Source organism: Filicampus tigris, chromosome 17, assembly GCF_054856515.1.
Source record: "Filicampus tigris isolate MCC_2025a chromosome 17, RoL_Ftig_1.0, whole genome shotgun sequence".
In the NCBI taxonomy this organism is placed as follows: Eukaryota; Metazoa; Chordata; class Actinopteri; order Syngnathiformes; family Syngnathidae; genus Filicampus; species Filicampus tigris.
The window spans coordinates 3,167,699-3,185,937 of record NC_141233.1 but is presented as its reverse complement, the minus strand read 5'-3'; the positions used below and the strand labels follow the sequence as shown (position 1 = coordinate 3,185,937).

The 18,239-nt window shown below is 39.7% G+C and overlaps 1 protein-coding gene across 3 annotated transcripts in view; it reads right to left on the bottom strand.

Annotated features, from left to right (window-relative positions):
* Positions 1–3,731: 3,731 nt before the first annotated feature.
* slc8a2a (solute carrier family 8 member 2a) overlaps positions 3,732–18,239 on the bottom strand; it is a 33,782-nt gene continuing 19,274 nt past the window's right edge. For 2 of the 3 annotated variants that reach the window (XM_086012452.1, XM_086012453.1), the window contains 11 exons: positions 17,613–18,012; positions 17,163–17,300; positions 16,693–16,920; positions 16,336–16,614; positions 14,239–14,679; positions 13,234–13,595; positions 11,279–11,382; positions 7,769–7,881; positions 5,895–5,994; positions 4,781–5,050; positions 3,732–4,704 (listed from right to left, as the gene is read on the bottom strand). In XM_086012452.1, coding sequence (XP_085868578.1) covers positions 4,328–4,704; positions 4,781–5,050; positions 5,895–5,994; positions 7,769–7,881; positions 11,279–11,382; positions 13,234–13,595; positions 14,239–14,679; positions 16,336–16,614; positions 16,693–16,920; positions 17,163–17,300; positions 17,613–17,960 — 2,760 coding nt within the window. In that variant the 5' untranslated portion in view covers positions 17,961–18,012 and the 3' untranslated portion in view covers positions 3,732–4,327. The remainder of the gene's footprint in view (positions 4,705–4,780; positions 5,051–5,894; positions 5,995–7,768; positions 7,882–11,278; positions 11,383–13,233; positions 13,596–14,238; positions 14,680–16,335; positions 16,615–16,692; positions 16,921–17,162; positions 17,301–17,612; positions 18,013–18,239) is intronic. The other variant, XM_086012454.1, reaches the window with a different exon arrangement.

The following is an 18,239-nucleotide window of genomic DNA, read 5'->3' as shown; positions in this document are numbered from 1 at the left end:
GGAAACGGGCTAAAAGAATGATGTCTTAACTGGCATATTTCATATTTCATAGATATTATTTGGCAAGGTACTTTCTTGACGGTTGTGTTTTATTTCATTTTTATCTTTCATCAAGTTAATTGTTTTTAATTTGATCTACAATTGATTTAATCGATTTTCTTATTTTAAATAGGTAAAAAACACAACAACGATAGACTGATATGAAATATGTTACTCGTGATTCGCCCATGCAGCCCTATTAACACATTTAAAAACATGGTTATTTAATCTTTAAATTGACCAGTGATTTGACTTTTTCATCGTAGTGTTGTTGCCATATTAAAGGTCATAATCATTTTAAATATATATATATGTATGTATATATATATGTATATATATATATATATGTGTATGTATGTGTGTGTATATATATATATATATATATATATATATATATATATATATATATGTATGTATGTGTGTAATACATACATACATACATATATATATACATATACATATATATATATATATATATATCGATCACCCAGCCCTAATAACATATAATAATAACATTCATTCATTCTCCATACCGCTTCTCCTCACAAGGGTCGCGGGGCGTGCTGGAGCCTATCCCAGCTGTCTTTGGGCAGTAGGCAGGGGACACCCTGAATTGGTTGCCAGCCAATCGCAGGGCACACAGAGACAGCACTCACAATCACACCTAGGGGCAATTTAGACAGTCCAATCAACTTACCATGCATGTTTTTGGAATGTGGGAGGAAACCGGAGTACCCGGAGGAAACCCACGCAGGCACGGGGAGAACATGCAAACTCCACACAGGGAGGCCGGAGCCGGGATCGAACCCACGACCTCTGAACTGTGAGGCGGACGTGCTAACCAGTCGACCACCGTGCCGCCCTATAATAATAACAATAAAGATAATTTGATCAACTTTGTTATTTCACTAGTGTGTATAAAACTAGTAGCCCTTCACGTTAATCAGTACCCAAGAAGTAGCTCTCAGCATCAAAAAGGTTGGTCACCCCTGATCCATAGCAGTGATGGTCAACTGGCGGCCCACAACCGTACTCTGAGTGGCCCGATTCATTATCTTTTTATTAGTAGTAGTTTATTACCGGTAGTTTTTTGTTTTGTTTTGTTTTTTTGCAAAACCGCTCCTCCAGTATGCTCTATGTCAAGGGAGTAATCGTTACATTTTAATTTGAAGATAACATTTTAATTCATTATTTATTATTGTATTATTATTGTCTACATTTATGTACCACACTTTATTACATTTGTAATGCTGTGATGTATGAATAAAGATGAGTTCTACTTTACTAAATTATTACATGTCATTTGAATTAAGAAAATAATTTCAAATTTTGCGGCGGCACGATAGTCGACTGGTTAGCACGTCCGCTGCACAGGTCAGAGTTTGTGGGTTCGATCCCAGCCCCGGCCTCCCTGTGTGGAGTTTGCATGTTCTCCCCGTGCCTGCGTGGGTTTTCTCCTGTTTCCTCCCACATTCCAAAAACATGCATGGTAAGTTGATTGGACTCTCTAAATTGCCCCTAGGTGTGATTGTGAGTGCGGATGTTTGTCTCTGTGTGCCCTGCGATTGGCTGGCAACCAATTCAGGGTGTCCCCCGCCTACTGCCCGAAGACAGCTGGGATAGGCTCCAGCACTCCCCGCGACCCTTGTGAGGATAAGCGGTATCGATAATGGATGGATGTATTTCAAATTTTGTATATACAAAGTTACTACAGCTGACACTCAAACTCACTCCAGAAAGAACATCAATCTTCATTGATAAAGCCGTACAAACTGGTCGCTCTGCCATAATCTGCCTGGCTGTAATTTTGTAGAGAAAGCTTTGATTAAAGTGGAAGTCAACGCAAACATTTTTTTTCAAGAATATGTTCTATGCAAACCCACTAGTTGAAACAGGGCATTCTGATAAATATTGCGTTTGTGGAATAAGTGTTAATCCACTCGTTTTTAGCCATCTCCAGGCGCTGCCATTTTGTCTTTGGTCGACTGAAAATGACATCACAACTGCTCACAACGACCAATCACGACTCAGATTCAGAAAACAGGTCAGCCGTGTTTGGTCGTTGTGAGCAGTTGTGATGCCGTTTTCAGCCGACAGAGGACAAAATGGCCACGCCCAAAGATGGCTAAAAACAAGTGGATTTTGCTGCTTAATTTATATTCCATGTCATGTCATGTCATCTTCCAAACCGCTTATCCTATACAGGGTCGCGGGGAGTTGCTGGAGCCTATCCCAGCCGTCAATGGGCGAAGGCAGACGACACCCCGAACTGGTCGCCAGCCAGTCGCAGGGCACATAATTTATATTCCACAAACGCAAAATTAATCAGAATGCCGTGTTTCAACTCGTGGGCCTGTTGGGAACATATTCTTGAATAAAAATATATTTGGGTTGACTTTCCACTTTAAGTCCATAAATCCACCATACCTGTTCTCAGCCATGCAACGCAGCCCTCACGTTCTCCTCTCGAAATATGGTTGTGACTTCACTGAGTTGTACATGGATGCAAAACTAGATCCAGTGCAGAGGCCTGGCTGAGTCCCATCCGACACGGCAAATTCATGTGGCAAATTCCCTTCTCGGCAGTAAACACTCAGATTGGCTGGAGCTGGAGATTAAATGATCTCGACATCAAAGGTAACTCTGTTTAATCTTTATTGGCTAAGTATTGTGTGATTCAACACCCAACGGTGCCCAATATGTGTGTATCGCAAGAGGACAAACTGCAATAATCCATACACTACTGTATCACGATACTGTATAGTGATAGTCAAATTTTTGCTAGTGCAATAACACAACGGTAAATCAGCAGAGCGTCACATGAAATTTACCAGCTATTCATGTGGTATGAATTATACCCAATTAATGGCATAAGTAGGTAATGAAACGTTTTTTATATGGTATACATACACTATATAATTTCTCTCTGTCTCTTTCTTTGACTACTGACTGATCATTGAATACTGATCATCATACACAAAGGAAACACCTCAAATTACATTTGCAGCTGTGTCATATTTTATCCCAAAATTTGATTCACATAGAGAATGATTAGAATGTGTACCCATGGATTGTTCCTACATGGCATATTTTAGTTTTTTTATTTTTCCCCCCTCACAAACACATTTTTTATTTGCATTTCATTCAGGCACATACAAATCCAACCCTTGAATAATAATCAATCAATCAAACAGCTTTTCTTAACGCGAAGAAATTCAGAATTGTGTTCAAGAAAAATTGTTTGCGTCCATTAAAACAGTTGGTGAATGTCTGGTGATTGGCCTTGCGACCGTCAGGGCTAATTCAAGGTCGCAAGCGGTCGCAAATTCGTTCGCCAACAGTTTTAATGGTCGCAAATTGTTTTTTTCTTCACAACAAAGTTTTATTGTGTTCAAAATTTTGAACATGTTCAAAATTTTCTGGCGACAAAAAAAGCGGTTTACAACTGTTAAAACTGTTGGCACACATCTGGCGAAGGTCTTTGCGACCGTTTGAGACCTTGAACGAACCCTGACGAAAAATGAACTTTCGAGCAGTGCACAACACTTGCCAACCTTCGCTGCTCAGTGAGATATTATGGGCTTTAGGCGAAAAAATAAGCCATTATTTTAGTTAGGTGATGATGTGCCAGAGACTGCAGTTACCATTCTGGTGGAGCCAGTCGAGACAAAAACACACATTGAAATTCCAGGTATAATTCATTACTCATATAATTCATATAATTCACAACATTAAATAATTTATATTGTAGTTGTGTCTATTAAAAACATTAACAATCATTTACAAATACAGTACATGAAATTATATCCCCCCCAAAAAAGTGATTTTTTTTTTTAGTCGAATTACTTTAAAACATTCAAACAAACAAACGAACATTATTTATATACAATCAAATACAGTGGTGTCCTGACAAAATAAAATCAAGTAAATTGAAAAGCAGAGGGGTGTTAAAATCCATTATTTTCAAACTATTTTTAAAAATATCATATCATTCAAGAGCCCCAATAAGCATTAAAGTTGAAGAAATTGAACTTCTAATATAGGTTATGAGTCACACGGAATCAAGCCAGCGTGAAATTCATTTTGACAAAAAACATTAACCATTTCCTGTTGGTTTAATTAACACAATACAATAAATTCCTGATGCAGTGGAAAAACATGTCCAAGTATTTTATTTTAATACCATGTCAGAAGTGATGATGGGTCTTCTCAAAATGAATTTGTAATCAGTTCTTTCCAAAAGAATACTGTATATCTTTGTGCAATTGGTGTCCCCAACAACGCTTTCTCAGAAGCCTTTTATATGGCAGTAGGCCTCCAAACTAGAGAAAAGAATGTAAAGGAACCAGAGTCCAAAGAGAATCAGGGATGTCAGGATTTTGGGGATCCGAGGGCCTCCCAGTTCACCACCTATAGAGGGCCTCCGGCGGATCATCAACACTCCCATTGTGAGGAAGGCAAAAATGGTAAAGAGTGTGACCGAGAAGGCCAGTGAGCCAACATCGACACGAAAAACTTTACCTTTGACTTCCCAATAAATAGCAGCCACAGACCAAGCTACACCGATACCTAAGAACACATTCACTGCATTGCTTCCAGTTACATTCCCCACTGATGCGTCTGCATATTGGTCCTGGGTTGCAGCCACCTTGCTGGCAAATGTATCTGTGGATTCAAAGTTCAGTATGACATACACTGAACATTCAATATAAAGCTAAAAATATACGGAGGCCATATTTACCAGGAAGTGAAGTCCCCAGGGCTACAAATACCACTGCAGTGACAGTGTCTCTCAGGCCAACTGTGCAGCCAAAATGGGACGCAAGGTCTCCAATAATGGCCGTTAGGATACCGATGACAGATATTGACACTATAAAACACGCCCACCCATTCCAGTACTCAGTTGGCGGAACACAAGCAAAAAGGATCTTCCAAAAAATGCACAAAATATGCATGAAATAGTCAAAGCAGTTCGGCATTGGCTGATCTTGGTCCTCATCATCTCTATCACCTGTTAAAAAAGACAGAGAAATGTATGCATGTTAGTTGCAGCCCTATAGTCTCAAGTGTTAACTGCAACAAAGCATGCTGGGAATGCCGCTTCTCTAATGGCGCAAACCTGTGAAGAGCAGATGACACAAAAAATACTAATCTTGTAGAAAAGGCCAGACAGTGATGTATTCTTCTTTATTCGGCGGTGTGTGTCATTGGCCAATGAGTCAGGTCAATGTAATTCAAGCATGCATGCATGCATGCAAACCTTGTTAGGATCAACCATAGACTGTTTTCACCACAATGTTTTGTTACGAGTATTTTATGCAAATTTCGTTAATGCCCCTTTTGCCATGTAGCGATCCTAAAGTTGTGTTTTAGAGCAATACTTACCGGTTACCATATTCATAATTTCATATGAGTGAAATTTCAAGAACTTGGGGCCAAAATGTAGCGAGCATTACGTACCGCGTCAGGTACATTCAAATTAAGAATTTGAACCCAATTAATCTTTGTTTTTGTCCATGTCCTCTTCCAAAAGTCTTTTTTTTCCTTTTTTTTCTTATATACATATATTATATATATATATATACTATATTACAGTCCAAGCTGGTTTTGAACTCATTGCGCGCCGTGCGGCAGGCCTTGTGTTCTGGAAAAACAACTGCACAAGGAACGAAGATAATAAGCGCCCCAGAATCCCCCGGGAAAAGTTGGACGCAGTGGCTGGGGAGAGGGAAGTCTGGGTTACCCTGCTTAAAATGCTGCCACCGCGACCTGACCCCAGATAAGCGGAAAAGAACGGATAGATGAAAAGATGAATATGACACTTAGACAATCACTTTTTAATGAGAGCCACTGACCTGCACTGACTGTGACAGCTTCAATGAACTGCTCCCTCCATGAGCGTGAGCCAATCACAGCTGCCAGGTTTGTATCCTTAAGGAGTTTATCCACAGTACTCTGTCAGATGAAATAGACCAGTTTAGGATGAAGATCATTGAGTTTCAGTCGTTTCAACCATTTTTAAAAATGAGAAATCTGCATTTGTTTCAAAACAAAAATACATGAATACTCTATGTAATCGACAATCATTTACGGCTATATAAATTTAGATGGATATTAATTATGAAATGCAGAGTATAAAAACACTTGCCTCTTTTACACAGAGATTTTGGGATTAGCTGCTCCACCATTATTTACATGGTGGACAGACATGGTAGGTACTTTATCTCTAAATCGTTTCCAGCTATGTGCAGTTTTAAAAGATAAGGCAAAACAGAACATGCTTGGCACACAAGGACAATGTAAAAGAGTTCAGGGGTGTCAAACATAAGACCCCAGGCCAAAACTTTGAAATCTTTGATCTTCCCCATGTAACAAGGTTTCAATTTATTCAGATGGGTTTTGGTTTAATTAATGGGTCAATAGTGCCGCCTCCCCTCTCATAAAGGCATTATAAACATGGCGGATGTTCATGAATGCCATGATTGAGTTGAGTTGCCCTTTGTTAGTTGGCTAATTAGCCACAATGCTAATAGAACTTTGTAGTGGGGCTATACACAGCCAAACATGGACTGACCAGTATACAAGTATATCCTGTTCCTGACACCCCTGAGTTAGGGTCTTAGTGCATCCTCAGATTCATGTCATGCTTTAATAATAAAAGGAAGGAGTGAATATGCAGCTTTTTCTGCATATCCAAAGGTGTATGATGAGAAACTGAAATGAGAAAAGTTCTATAACAACAACACACTTCTGAAACTGTACCTGGTCAATCACGCCATTGGGAGTCTGATGTGTGAAAAGGTGCCAGATTGTTAGTGAATCAAATCATACCAACTTTGTTAGACTTGCAGTTAATAATGATTGAGTATTTGTTTAAAATTATGAAGAGGACTTTCAAATGAATAACTGGTAGATACCGTTTTGTTTCCCACCTTTGTTGCAAGGCAAAGTATTTTTGTCTTTCTCTACAATTACACGTCGAAACATCCATTCCATCAAATTAAATGTAAAAAGAAAATGCATGTCAAAACAAACTAAGCTGTGACATGTATTGCATGCATAACATGCTGTGCAAATGTATTATTTACCTGTGCTATCAACTGAAACTGTACCAAGTAACAGGTCCCAAAGTTTTTTTAATTAGGAATTCACTCTAATTAATTGAATTGCACCTGATTGTGGACAGTTTTCAAAACCAAATCATTTTCTAGAGTGCTTATCCTATTCAGGGTCATGGCAAAGGTTAAAGCATCTGATTTAGGCGCCACTCACACTGGGCCAGTTCTACAATTCCTCAGCACATTCTCTGATGTCTGTCCTGTCCCCCGCTGGTCCGCATTGACTGCGCTTCCTTACTCATTTACTTGTGCCATCACATCATAATACAACCCTCCAAAATTAAATATAGTATAACTTTTCTGACTTTGTTGCTTGTTTCAAGTTATTCTGTTGTAATGTGAGGTGGCAGATATCATAACTAATTAATTACACAACACGTCCAGGTTAAGCGTTTGTGTGTGTGTATGGAAGTTTGCTGCTCTTCAGCATTAATGTATCGCAACTTCCTGTTGCTTTCTACTCACCGTAAAAAAATGAAAGGCCCTTTTGGGGATACGATCATCAATTTGGTCATCAATTCTATTATTCTATTCTATTCTATTAACTATTATGGTTATTACATATATGTACAAGTAATGCAAGGTGGATTATTTCTAAAGTACTCACACACCTTAAACTCACAAGACTCTTTTATGATGATTTCTATTCTGCTGTGCTCCCCTAGAATAGGCTTGCCCATCTCAGAGATCCGCCTAGCCTCTTCCTCCTCAAGGGTGGGATGACCTGTCAAGGATGAAGCAGAAATGTCTTTACTTACTGCAACAGTGCCTGCTGTATTACCTCGATTAGGACATGCAGCTGCATAAATATTTGACCTCTTCTTAGATTTTTAAAAACCTTTTTTGCATAGTTTCCCCACTTTAATGATTAAAATATAATGAAATAAATGTAAAACTCAGACAAAGATAACCCAAGTAAAGAATATGCCCTTTTTAAACGGGTGATTTTGTTTATTAAAGAAAAAAGAACACTATACAAAGCTTCCTGGCTCTGTGTGAAATAGCACATTGCCCCTCTTGTTAAATCATGAATTAACAGTAGTTAATAATTAAATTGAATCTGTGTGACAAAATGAAGTTGGCCAAAAGATCAATCCAAAGAAAGTCAAGAGCAAATGAATAAATAAATTAATTCACATCTATCAGTAGTGTTATCCCAATTCATTTTAGACCCTATTATCGAGACAAATCCACTCTTAAACACACCTCATACATAAGGATAATCTTATTGGACACTCAAGACATAAGATAGCCAGGTATTTGATGTCCTTGGTTGGTAAGGGGCAAAATCAGGACAAAAACAGCCAGATTGTCTTTGTACCCGACCTTAGCCTAATTTCTTTCTACTAAACTTAAAGGAAGCAGAGGGGGAGGTGGACCAAGGAAAAAGCCAAAGATCTAACACTTCCATACAGAATGGGAGGAGGATTTTTTTCCCACAATGTCATATTCTAAGTGTGTTTGCCAAATCTGCAAGTCTACCATTTCAAAGAAGGGAATGCGGAAAGGATTTTCAGACTAGCTCATTGTCATCACATTCTACTGTCTGGCAGGACATTTTTAACATGGTGACAAAAGTGTTTTGTTTTTTTAAACTGCAAACTCCCCTTTTAATGTACCGTATATAAAAAAAACCCTGCAAACTCCCCTTTCAATATACATAAAGAGATTGACAGATGTCTGCACGAGCACGCGGACCCCCCGCCCCCCAAACGGTGACACCCCCCCCCCCCCCCCCCCCCCCACACACACATGCAAAAGTTATTTTCATTTTGGGCCTAGTTGGCAGTCTTTGTTGCTTTTATTGACATTTTGTAGTTTGCAAAGCACACACATGCAGCCCAACTATCAGTTATGAGTGCTGGCCCAAACATAAAAATAATACAGGATAGTTCCACACAGAGCACACAGACACAGTGGTATTGTAAAGGTGCCGCGTCTAACTTTACATAAAGTAGCTCAAAATTATTATTGCACAAGATGTGCAGAAATTATTTTTGGTTATTGTTCATTTTCACAGACAAAACAATCACAGCCCTAAAGAGGACATAGAGTATACTAGAAAATGTACCTTTTAATTGTTTGTATACAAATAGTTGAGTCTCTTGAGTGTATGTCCACCCGTTAAATGTGAAATTAAAACAACCAAGTCAACCTTTTATCTGTTTATTTACGAAAACGTGTCTGAACCAGTTTATCTGCTTGCAGCTAGACTGGGTGAATATCTGTCCATCCGAAAAAGTAAGCAGAGATGCATTAGCATAGCATTATCAGCATTGGCTTTTGAAAATGTATTAACATGTATTTATGGAGGTAAGGGAACTGAGAACAGATTTTCATTTGCAATGGCAAAATAAGTAGCATATACTTGAACGTTCGACATGGGGGCGAGGGTAATTTGTGCCTGGTAATGTGTCCGCTCTGCGCCCCACGTGCATGGATCCGCACACTAATGGAAGTGTGTATTTCAGTGGCTGAAATGCTCCGTCCATGAGTGAAAATGTCTGCCTTTCTCTACTCTTTTTCTTCTCCCTGTTCTCTTCAGACTTAGTGCTGTTTGAGAACAAGTAAGCACTTGCCTATTTGCCTGTAACGCCCTAGCGCCACCCGCTAGTCACCGTCATAATGTCTGGTTATTAACCTTGTTGAACAGGGGGCGGATGTCCAGTGACTTTGACTTTGAAAACTATGTATTTACCAGTAAATGTAATGCTTAGACATTTGACTTCAGCTTCTTTGGCCAACTGGTGTCAAATATAATTAATAAGAAACATCTATGGATGTGTATGGATCCATATCAAAACATATGTTGTCCTGCCACTTCGTGGGACTACTAAAAGTCACTGTTTAAGACTGCTCCCTTCACACAGCTCAATAGAGAACAGCGAACGTGGGTGTTCTGAAAATGGGAAGATTAGGCTTTTGGATTATCGAATCAATTTTGCGATATACAGTGAAAGAGTGAGAATAGAATACCAGCATCCATATACTGTATGTCCACAGTACTGGCTATTTCTATACAAAGCAGTGTTTGAAATGCTTAACAACACAGCCTTCAACCAACCAACAAACTAACGTGTCTTACCCTGATTAAGCAGTAATGCTGTAAAAACACAGATAATGATTAAATCAACATATTTCCATTCCCATGTTAGAATGGCAACAAATACATTTAAATAAACCAGGAAATCATATTCCATAACCCTAAAACCATAAATATATAAAGTTACGTGTTACCACTTGCATAATCGAATGAGATCCAAAAGATGAGCTGAATCAAAAATTATTTACAGAGAAAAACACTCAATTTTTGCTGACAGTGTGTCAGAGCGGCAATACTGTAGTTTGATTGGCTACAGTTGTCGTCGTTAGTAGTCGTTTATCAATTTATTTTTCTATATAGTATAGCTAAATATAGTGATAGTTGCTAAATTTGCTTTACAGTCGTGTAAAAACCTAACTTGAATGAACAAGTTAGTGCTTTATAAATGTCAGTTAAAAGTGTCAGATAAAAATATTCTATTATTGCACAAATTACAATAATATATTGTAGATAGTATCTAGATAGGAAATAATAATTTTGAATTGAATGTTATTGTTTATGTTCATGTATACAATATGAATCGCGGGTGTGCTGGAGCTCAGCTGACTTTGGGCAAGAGGTGGTCGCCAGCTAATTCCAGGGTACATATAGACAAACAACCATTCACACCTATGGAGAATTAGACTCTAAATTTTAGAGTGTTCAATTAAGCTACCACGCATGTTTTTGAAACGTGAGAGGAAACTGGAGTACCCGGAGAAAACCCAAGCAGGCATGGGGAGAATATGCAAACTCCACAAAGGAAGGCCAGAGCCCGGATTTGCACCTCCGATCCCTGAACGGACAACGTGCTGCCCGCAAAATATATTTCAATTAAAAAACATGAATACTGTAGGCTATTTAAGAATTACATTGTTCTAATAGCCGTTCTGCTATCAAATAGATATCATAAGAAGTTTTCGTATGATTTCATCTTTATTGAGTGCAGACATAAAATAACCCACTCCCTAATCCGAGTGGGTTAGTGTAATCATACAATCAAACAACACACATTTGTTATTTGAAATGATTTACTTACCAGAGAGTCCTCGCTTTAGCCATTTAGGCTCTTTGAGCACAATAAAGAAGTTTTCCTGTTTTTCATACTCCTCCACATTTATAATGTGAACTTTTAAGGTGTGGCTGGAGGCATACAAGACACACACAAAACAAAATTACATTAGTCCCCCAAAATATGAATCGGAAATAAAGTGAAACGTGTAATGCTTGTACAGTAGCTCAACAACTAAAAGACGTACATTTGTGCATTTCACTCACTGTTAGACCTGACCAAAAATATACCCCCCCCCCCCCCAATGGACCATACATTTAATTTACATGGGTGGAAAGCTATAGTAACAAACTATAATGCTAACTATTCCAGTCACTATGTATTTCAAATTGCAAACATTAAATTGATTGCCCTGGTTACTTAACTGCATCCTCCACTAAAGGCACTAATTAGTCTGCATGCAAAAGCAGTTTACATAACCTACAACTTTAATGGCAAAACAGTCCGTTTAAATGGTGTAACTGCAGCTTCCCACATGGACAGCCTTACAGGATTACATCACAACTTGATACCCATCAAATGCTGAGGTAATGGAGAGTCATTATCACTTAGGAAGGCTACATTTCCCCTTGTTGAAAGTGCTAACGGGCAAAGTATAATGCATACAGTTTTTTTTACCAACATGGACCTGCACCTATATACCAGATATTTGAATTGTGCAACATCTTTATAACAATGCAATTTTTATATAGCTTTGCTCTAAACGACAATCAATGTTCTTCCGTGTGGCAAAAGATGGAAAAAAAAAATTCCCCCCCCCCAAAAAAATGTCACGATTGCAGTGAAACGTGTTACCATACGGACAGTGCCAAACATTTAAGTTCAAATGATCATTAAGGGACTGGCTAATTAATTTTCATACACAAAACAACTCAATGTGCTTCGCACAAGCAAAGACATCACAGTACACAAATATACAAACACAACAGCTAACAACATTCAAAAGCAAACACATTAACAGAAAAAAAACAAACATTTAAAGTAAAGAAATAAAAGTGAGTTTCTAACATATCTGAAAGAAAAAAAAGTATTTAAAAATGTTTAGAGGACCTTAATCAAAGGTATGAGAAAAAAAGTTTTTAACCTGGATTTAAAAGCATTTAGACTCGGGGCTGAGTTCACTTCTGTTGGCAGATTGTTAACTTTTGTGTGCATCACAACGGCTAAATGCAGCTTCACCATTTTTACTTTGAACTCTGGACTCCACTAATTGACCCAAGTCTGCAGATCTTAAAGCCCTTTGGGGTATAGGCTAAAGGCTAGCATACTACCATAATTTGCTAATGAGCCAAGCCTGCCGGTGAGTGGTTCTTTTGGTGAGTAATGCTTTTGGATTTACAATCTTTTGGGGGTACGGTAGATGGTCTATTTTTATGTTATCAAAAACTATGAGTGATTGAGCTTTTCTGTTGCTCTGATTAATGGCATAGTTGCTGGATTACTTTGGATTTATTTTTAAGGAAATCAAAAAAGAACCCAAAATTAAATGTTTTGCCATATACAGTATCTGATGGCACAACACCAAACACCCAGTTGTGTCATTGTTTCAGTTTCTAATCGCCAACAATGTTTTCGTAGATCCCTAAAGGAGCTGGCTTGAACTCTTCAAAAGAGTGATAGCCACTCGTGTTCTGCCACCTGGAAGTAACCTGGCACCTATTGTTTACAATCATTCTGAATGGGTCTAAAGATTATGGAGACAATGATGAAGTGTACTGCTTGGACAAATGTTTTGAGACACACCTCTTCAACTTTTCAACTAAAAAAATAAAATAAAATAAATAAAAACTAAGTTAAATATTGAAGTTCTTCCCTAATTCTTGATTAATTGTTTCAATTCAACTGGGATAGTGAGTCAAGGCCATCTCACACACTCTACATTTCCTTCAAGGCATTGCCTCGAGTAGCTGTGTGTGCCTCACCTGGTCTGTTCATTGGTAAATTCCAGCTCACCCTTGGCCAGCTCGTAGTCCACTCCAGCTTTGGCACTGCCGTCCTCTGTGTGATATGGTACAGAAACGGTACCCCTGGAGCCTGAGTTCCTCACCACTGTCACCGTCAGTGTGCCTGTGCTCTCACTCACCCGCAAAACCCCCTGACCAAAGGTGAAGATGCCAGCATGGTCATCATCCAAGATTGTGACAGTGGCAACCAGCGGCTCCACTAGTCTGCCCTTGGGTGTACATCCTGTCCCTTCATCACTACCCTCCTCTAACCTCAGATTTTGAAGACGGACAAAGAAATGTTCGTCCTCTTCAAAGATGTCATCATCCAAAATGTTCACCTGATAAAGAAATAGAGTTTTTTTTAATCAATACCCATAACATTTTTTTGTTCATTTCATCGACAAATGTGTGGCTTTAAATGATCACAATGCATCCCACCAGCCGCCAACTCATAGAAAGATATTCATTTTGGCACATGCTGTGATGTAATCCCCTATTTAGTTCCTAATTCTGTTTCCAGTTCCTCTAGGGAGATATACCTAAATACTCTTCCCATGAATAATATTAAAAGGGGAAGTCAACCCAAACATACTTTTTTTTCAAGAATATGTTCTATGCAAGCCCACTAGTTGAAACAGGGCATTCTGATAAATATTGCGTTTGTGGAATAAGAGTTAATCCTCCCGTTTATAGCCATCTCTGGGGGCGGCAATTTTGTCATTTCTGTCATCTGAAAATGACATCACAACTGGTCAGAGCTCAGGTCACGACCAATCACGGCTGACCTATTTTCTGAAGCTGAGCCGTGATTGGTGGTAACCTCAGCCCTGAGCAGTTGTGATGTCATTTCCAGTCGACAGAAGTGACAAAATGGCCACCCCCTGATATGGTTAAAAAGGGGCGGATTTTGCTGCTTAATGCATATTCCACAATATAAATCAGAATGCCGTGTTGAATGACATGACAATTCTCTTTGCTCACCTTGATCTCTTTCCGCGTCTCTCCTGGCTTAAATATCAGGGTTCCTTCGTTAAATTCATAATCTGCCCCAGCATTGGCAGAACCATTTTCTGTACAGTAGTCCACATAAAAGGTGTTCTGGGCTGTGCCCCCATCAAGAATCACCCAGAGGCTCAAAGTACCACAGTTCTCCGTGCACAGATATTGGGCACTTTCAAAACAAATATGAGAGCAAGTAAGTTTGTCGTCCCCCTGGCCTGCCGCACCTGCGCGGCGTGAGTGTTCAGCAGCATGTTTCCTTAGTAGGTTTCCAGCACCTATCAACAAGCGAGTTGCCTGGATACGGTAAAAAGCTCGGCTCTTCTTCTGGTGAACCAAAGTGGAGTAGTTGGCCATTTCGATAAGCTGGTCTAGGTTTTTCTCTGGGTGTTTATCCCTCAGGTCTTTTAGCTTACGAACCACCTATCAATGAAAGGAAATAATTTATATCGTTTATAATCAAGATGACCAATGAACTATCAATCACCTAGGTCAGCTTTTGAAATTCTTTCCAACATTGCATACCAATGCTGAAAGATGTGGCGAAGTCAAAAACTACATTCTTAATAATAAATCATAACATACTGTATTATAGCAATCCCTAGAAACTCCAAAGGGGAAGACGGTGGTTGCCATCAGAAAATGTTTAGAAATTAATTGAATGATATATTATTACTACATCCAGAAAACAACACTTTGAAGTGACTACAGCGTGTTGCCCTCAATCTTTCTAGGTGTACTAGCCTGTCTCCTGGTATCTGCTCCACTCTCATGCTATTCGGCTGACAAGCACTGCAAACGTTCCAAAATGGTACAGAATAATAAGTGATATTTTAAATATCCAGAGCTGGGCAGTCCGTCCCTGGGCCGGACCGGTTAGACCCTCCAGGGTGATTCACGTGACCGACGCATTGTGCTGTTGGCGACAGCTCTGCAACACATGCCACGCACCCATCAGGAATTGTTGCTGCTATGATCGGTCCATTATGTCACATGTTGCGATGACATACAGTTACCCACAGGGAGAGGAGAGAGAGGATGCAGCACGCAGCTCGTTGCTGCTGCAAAAGCAAACTAGTTTGTCAGGAAAATTAAATGCATAGTCTAGTCATCTCGATCCCTTTATGGTTGTAGCAGGTACGATATCCATTGTTGTCGCTGTCTTTTTGAAGCGACGGCCCCCGACTTGGAACTTAACTGTTTCAAAAACAACTTGTGTCCGGGAGTATATTAAGCTGCGCGCAGCACTAAAGTATGACGCTGCCACATCAAGGTGGAGTTCATGCTCTTCTTCTGGCATCTTCTACTTCCGAAAATACGCCGTAGCAAACCTGCTGTGTGTAGTGGTTTGCTGGTATGCTTTTATTTTGAAGGCCGTGAACGAAGGGAAGTGTGGAAAATAAATAACTTGTTGAATGCAACTTCTGGCCGTCTGTTGGACGAAAATAATTATATAATACGACAAAACCAACCCCGGGGCTCGCAATGGAATTAAGCACACGCAGTTGGGTAAGTAGTAAAGTACTGGTGGCGCATTTTGAAGCATGTTTGAAGCGTGTCCACAGCGGGTTCGAATAGTAAATTAGCCGGCTAATGATCCTTAAAAAGCTTCTGCTGTTAGCGTCCCTCCCCCGCGCCAATCACGGACACTTTTTTGGTGGGGGGGGGGGGCAGAGGGCGGAACGGGGCGGGGGCCGACAATGTTTATGAATATGGCCGGAGGGTCGTGGCCGGAAGGGTACCCAGGTCAAGGGTGGACAGGCAAAAAAGGGTCAAGTGCCCAGCTCTGGAAATATCAATGTATTATTGTTTGATTTAGTATCACCGCACAGAGTTAATACGTGCAATTTGAGCATCTGTTCATGCATATTGTTGAATGAATTGAGATTTCGGATGAATGTCACATGAAAACTATATTCACATAGACTGTAAAAAAATGTTATTAAATCTACATTGGGCATCTGGACCTGTAATTGCACAGCTATGTGTAAATTTTGCCTAAGGAAAAACACTACAGCACTGCAACCTTCTGTCCTTTGACCAAATGTCTTGCAGTGTCAAGGTAAATGTTTTCCTTACCTCATCTTGGTTCTGGTCCATCTCACTTGGTGTTTGTACAGACACTGTCACACTTGAGGAGTTTCTAGGGCACGAAATGCCATCTGAGTTCTTCCCGTCCATGATAATATCATGGCCTTTGGGTGTTATATCACCTTCCATTTCCACCACAATACCATGTCGCTTGTCAGCACGGTAACGTTTGTGAAGATATTTGTAGAAGAGCAAGCGACGGTCAGCGATCCAAGCCAGTAAGACACACACCGGAAAGTAAAGCAGGGTCACTGAGGCTTCCCACACCTTGAAATACAAACAGTGTCAGTTTTTAATTATTTGCACACTTACAAACGCCACCAAACAGAGTGTGTAGAAACGCACCTCTACAATCCCAGGCGATATGACAGCTAGTATGAGATAGAGCCAAATGTAGGCAAAGATACTCCAGAAAGATGTAATAAAAAATACTCGCAGGTGTTTGATCTTGCGAGACTCTCCGTCAGGGATCACCCACACACATATGCCTATAATCACAAACATATTGAAGGCAGCGCTTCCAACAATGGTGCCTGGGCCCAGCTGCCCTGCATCAAAGTTATGCCCGCAGACCTGTGAAGTGAACATAACAAAAAAAAAAAAAAAAGATTAGTTGTAATAAATATGGTTATATTCATGATGATCTTAAACAATAAAGTGCAAAACTATGCAACAGTATTTATTATTTTGGACAAAAACATTGGTGATCACTGCCTCACTTTTGACTTAAGTTGAAAGCGGTGATTGGGATCTCCTCATACGTACTAAGAGGATGCATTCTTCTCACAAAATGATTTTTGAAACATGTTGTTTACCTCAATGACGGAAAGCAAGATTTCAGGAGCAGAAGAGCCCAGAGCCATGAGTGTAAGGTTGGAGACAGTCTCATTCCAGATTCGCACTGTGGTAACTGTTGTCTCTCCATTGGGTTTGGTAATGGTTATCTCCTTTACCTACAAACAAGTGTTCGTAAAGATGCACAAGCCTTGTAATCTTTCAATTAAGTGCCAAGCAATGATGTCAACTGAGTGCTTGTAATGCTGGTGAGTATTTCTTTTTGTGGACGCCTGTATTAAAATGCTGTGTACTGTCGTGATGACTTAAAAGAAGACCAATTTTGTGAATATACATGAACTCTACATTAACATGATTTTATATCAAGACATAAATATATCCTTGGGATTTTATGAGTTTATCAATAATATGTATTTAAGTGTGATTTCAAGAGCAACATAAAAAAGATGATTCTTAAAAGTGAGCCATACCTGAGAGGTAATGACTTCAATCGATGCCATAAAGCGGTCTGCAATGATAGACACTCCCAGGAAAATGTACATGAGACAGAGGAAGTAGATGACAGCTCTACCCGCCCTCTCCCCTTGAGGAGGGTTGAGTGGCGACCACACTGGTAACAGTATACCAGGTTTACACACTACATGACCTGCACAAGTGCGCTTGTCAGATCCTGTGACATTAGACGAGGGTTGGGGCTGTTGAGGGCCGGATGATCGTTCAACAACCTGTGGCCTGAAGGAGGTGCAAGGGTTGGACAGTAGAAGAACCACGAGGAGGAGGACAGGGACTGTTGAAATGTGGAAGGGTGTCGGTCCCATATCTCTGACAGGCCTGGGGGTCACTGGGGAGCCGCTGGGTCAGACGACTTTTCTGGAAAAGCAGAAAGAAACAAGTTAACCTGAGAAAAAACGTTCAAAAATTCCTGAAGATAATACATTTTTAGCATGTGAAAAATGATGAAGAAATAATAGTCGTCCGTAGCAAAATCTTTCATGAATGAGGGAAAAAAATAGGCTTGCTTTTACCAGATTTTTGTCAACCTTAAAAGGACAATGTATAGAATTCAGTGCCGTTTAGTGGTCAAGTAGTAGAATGCA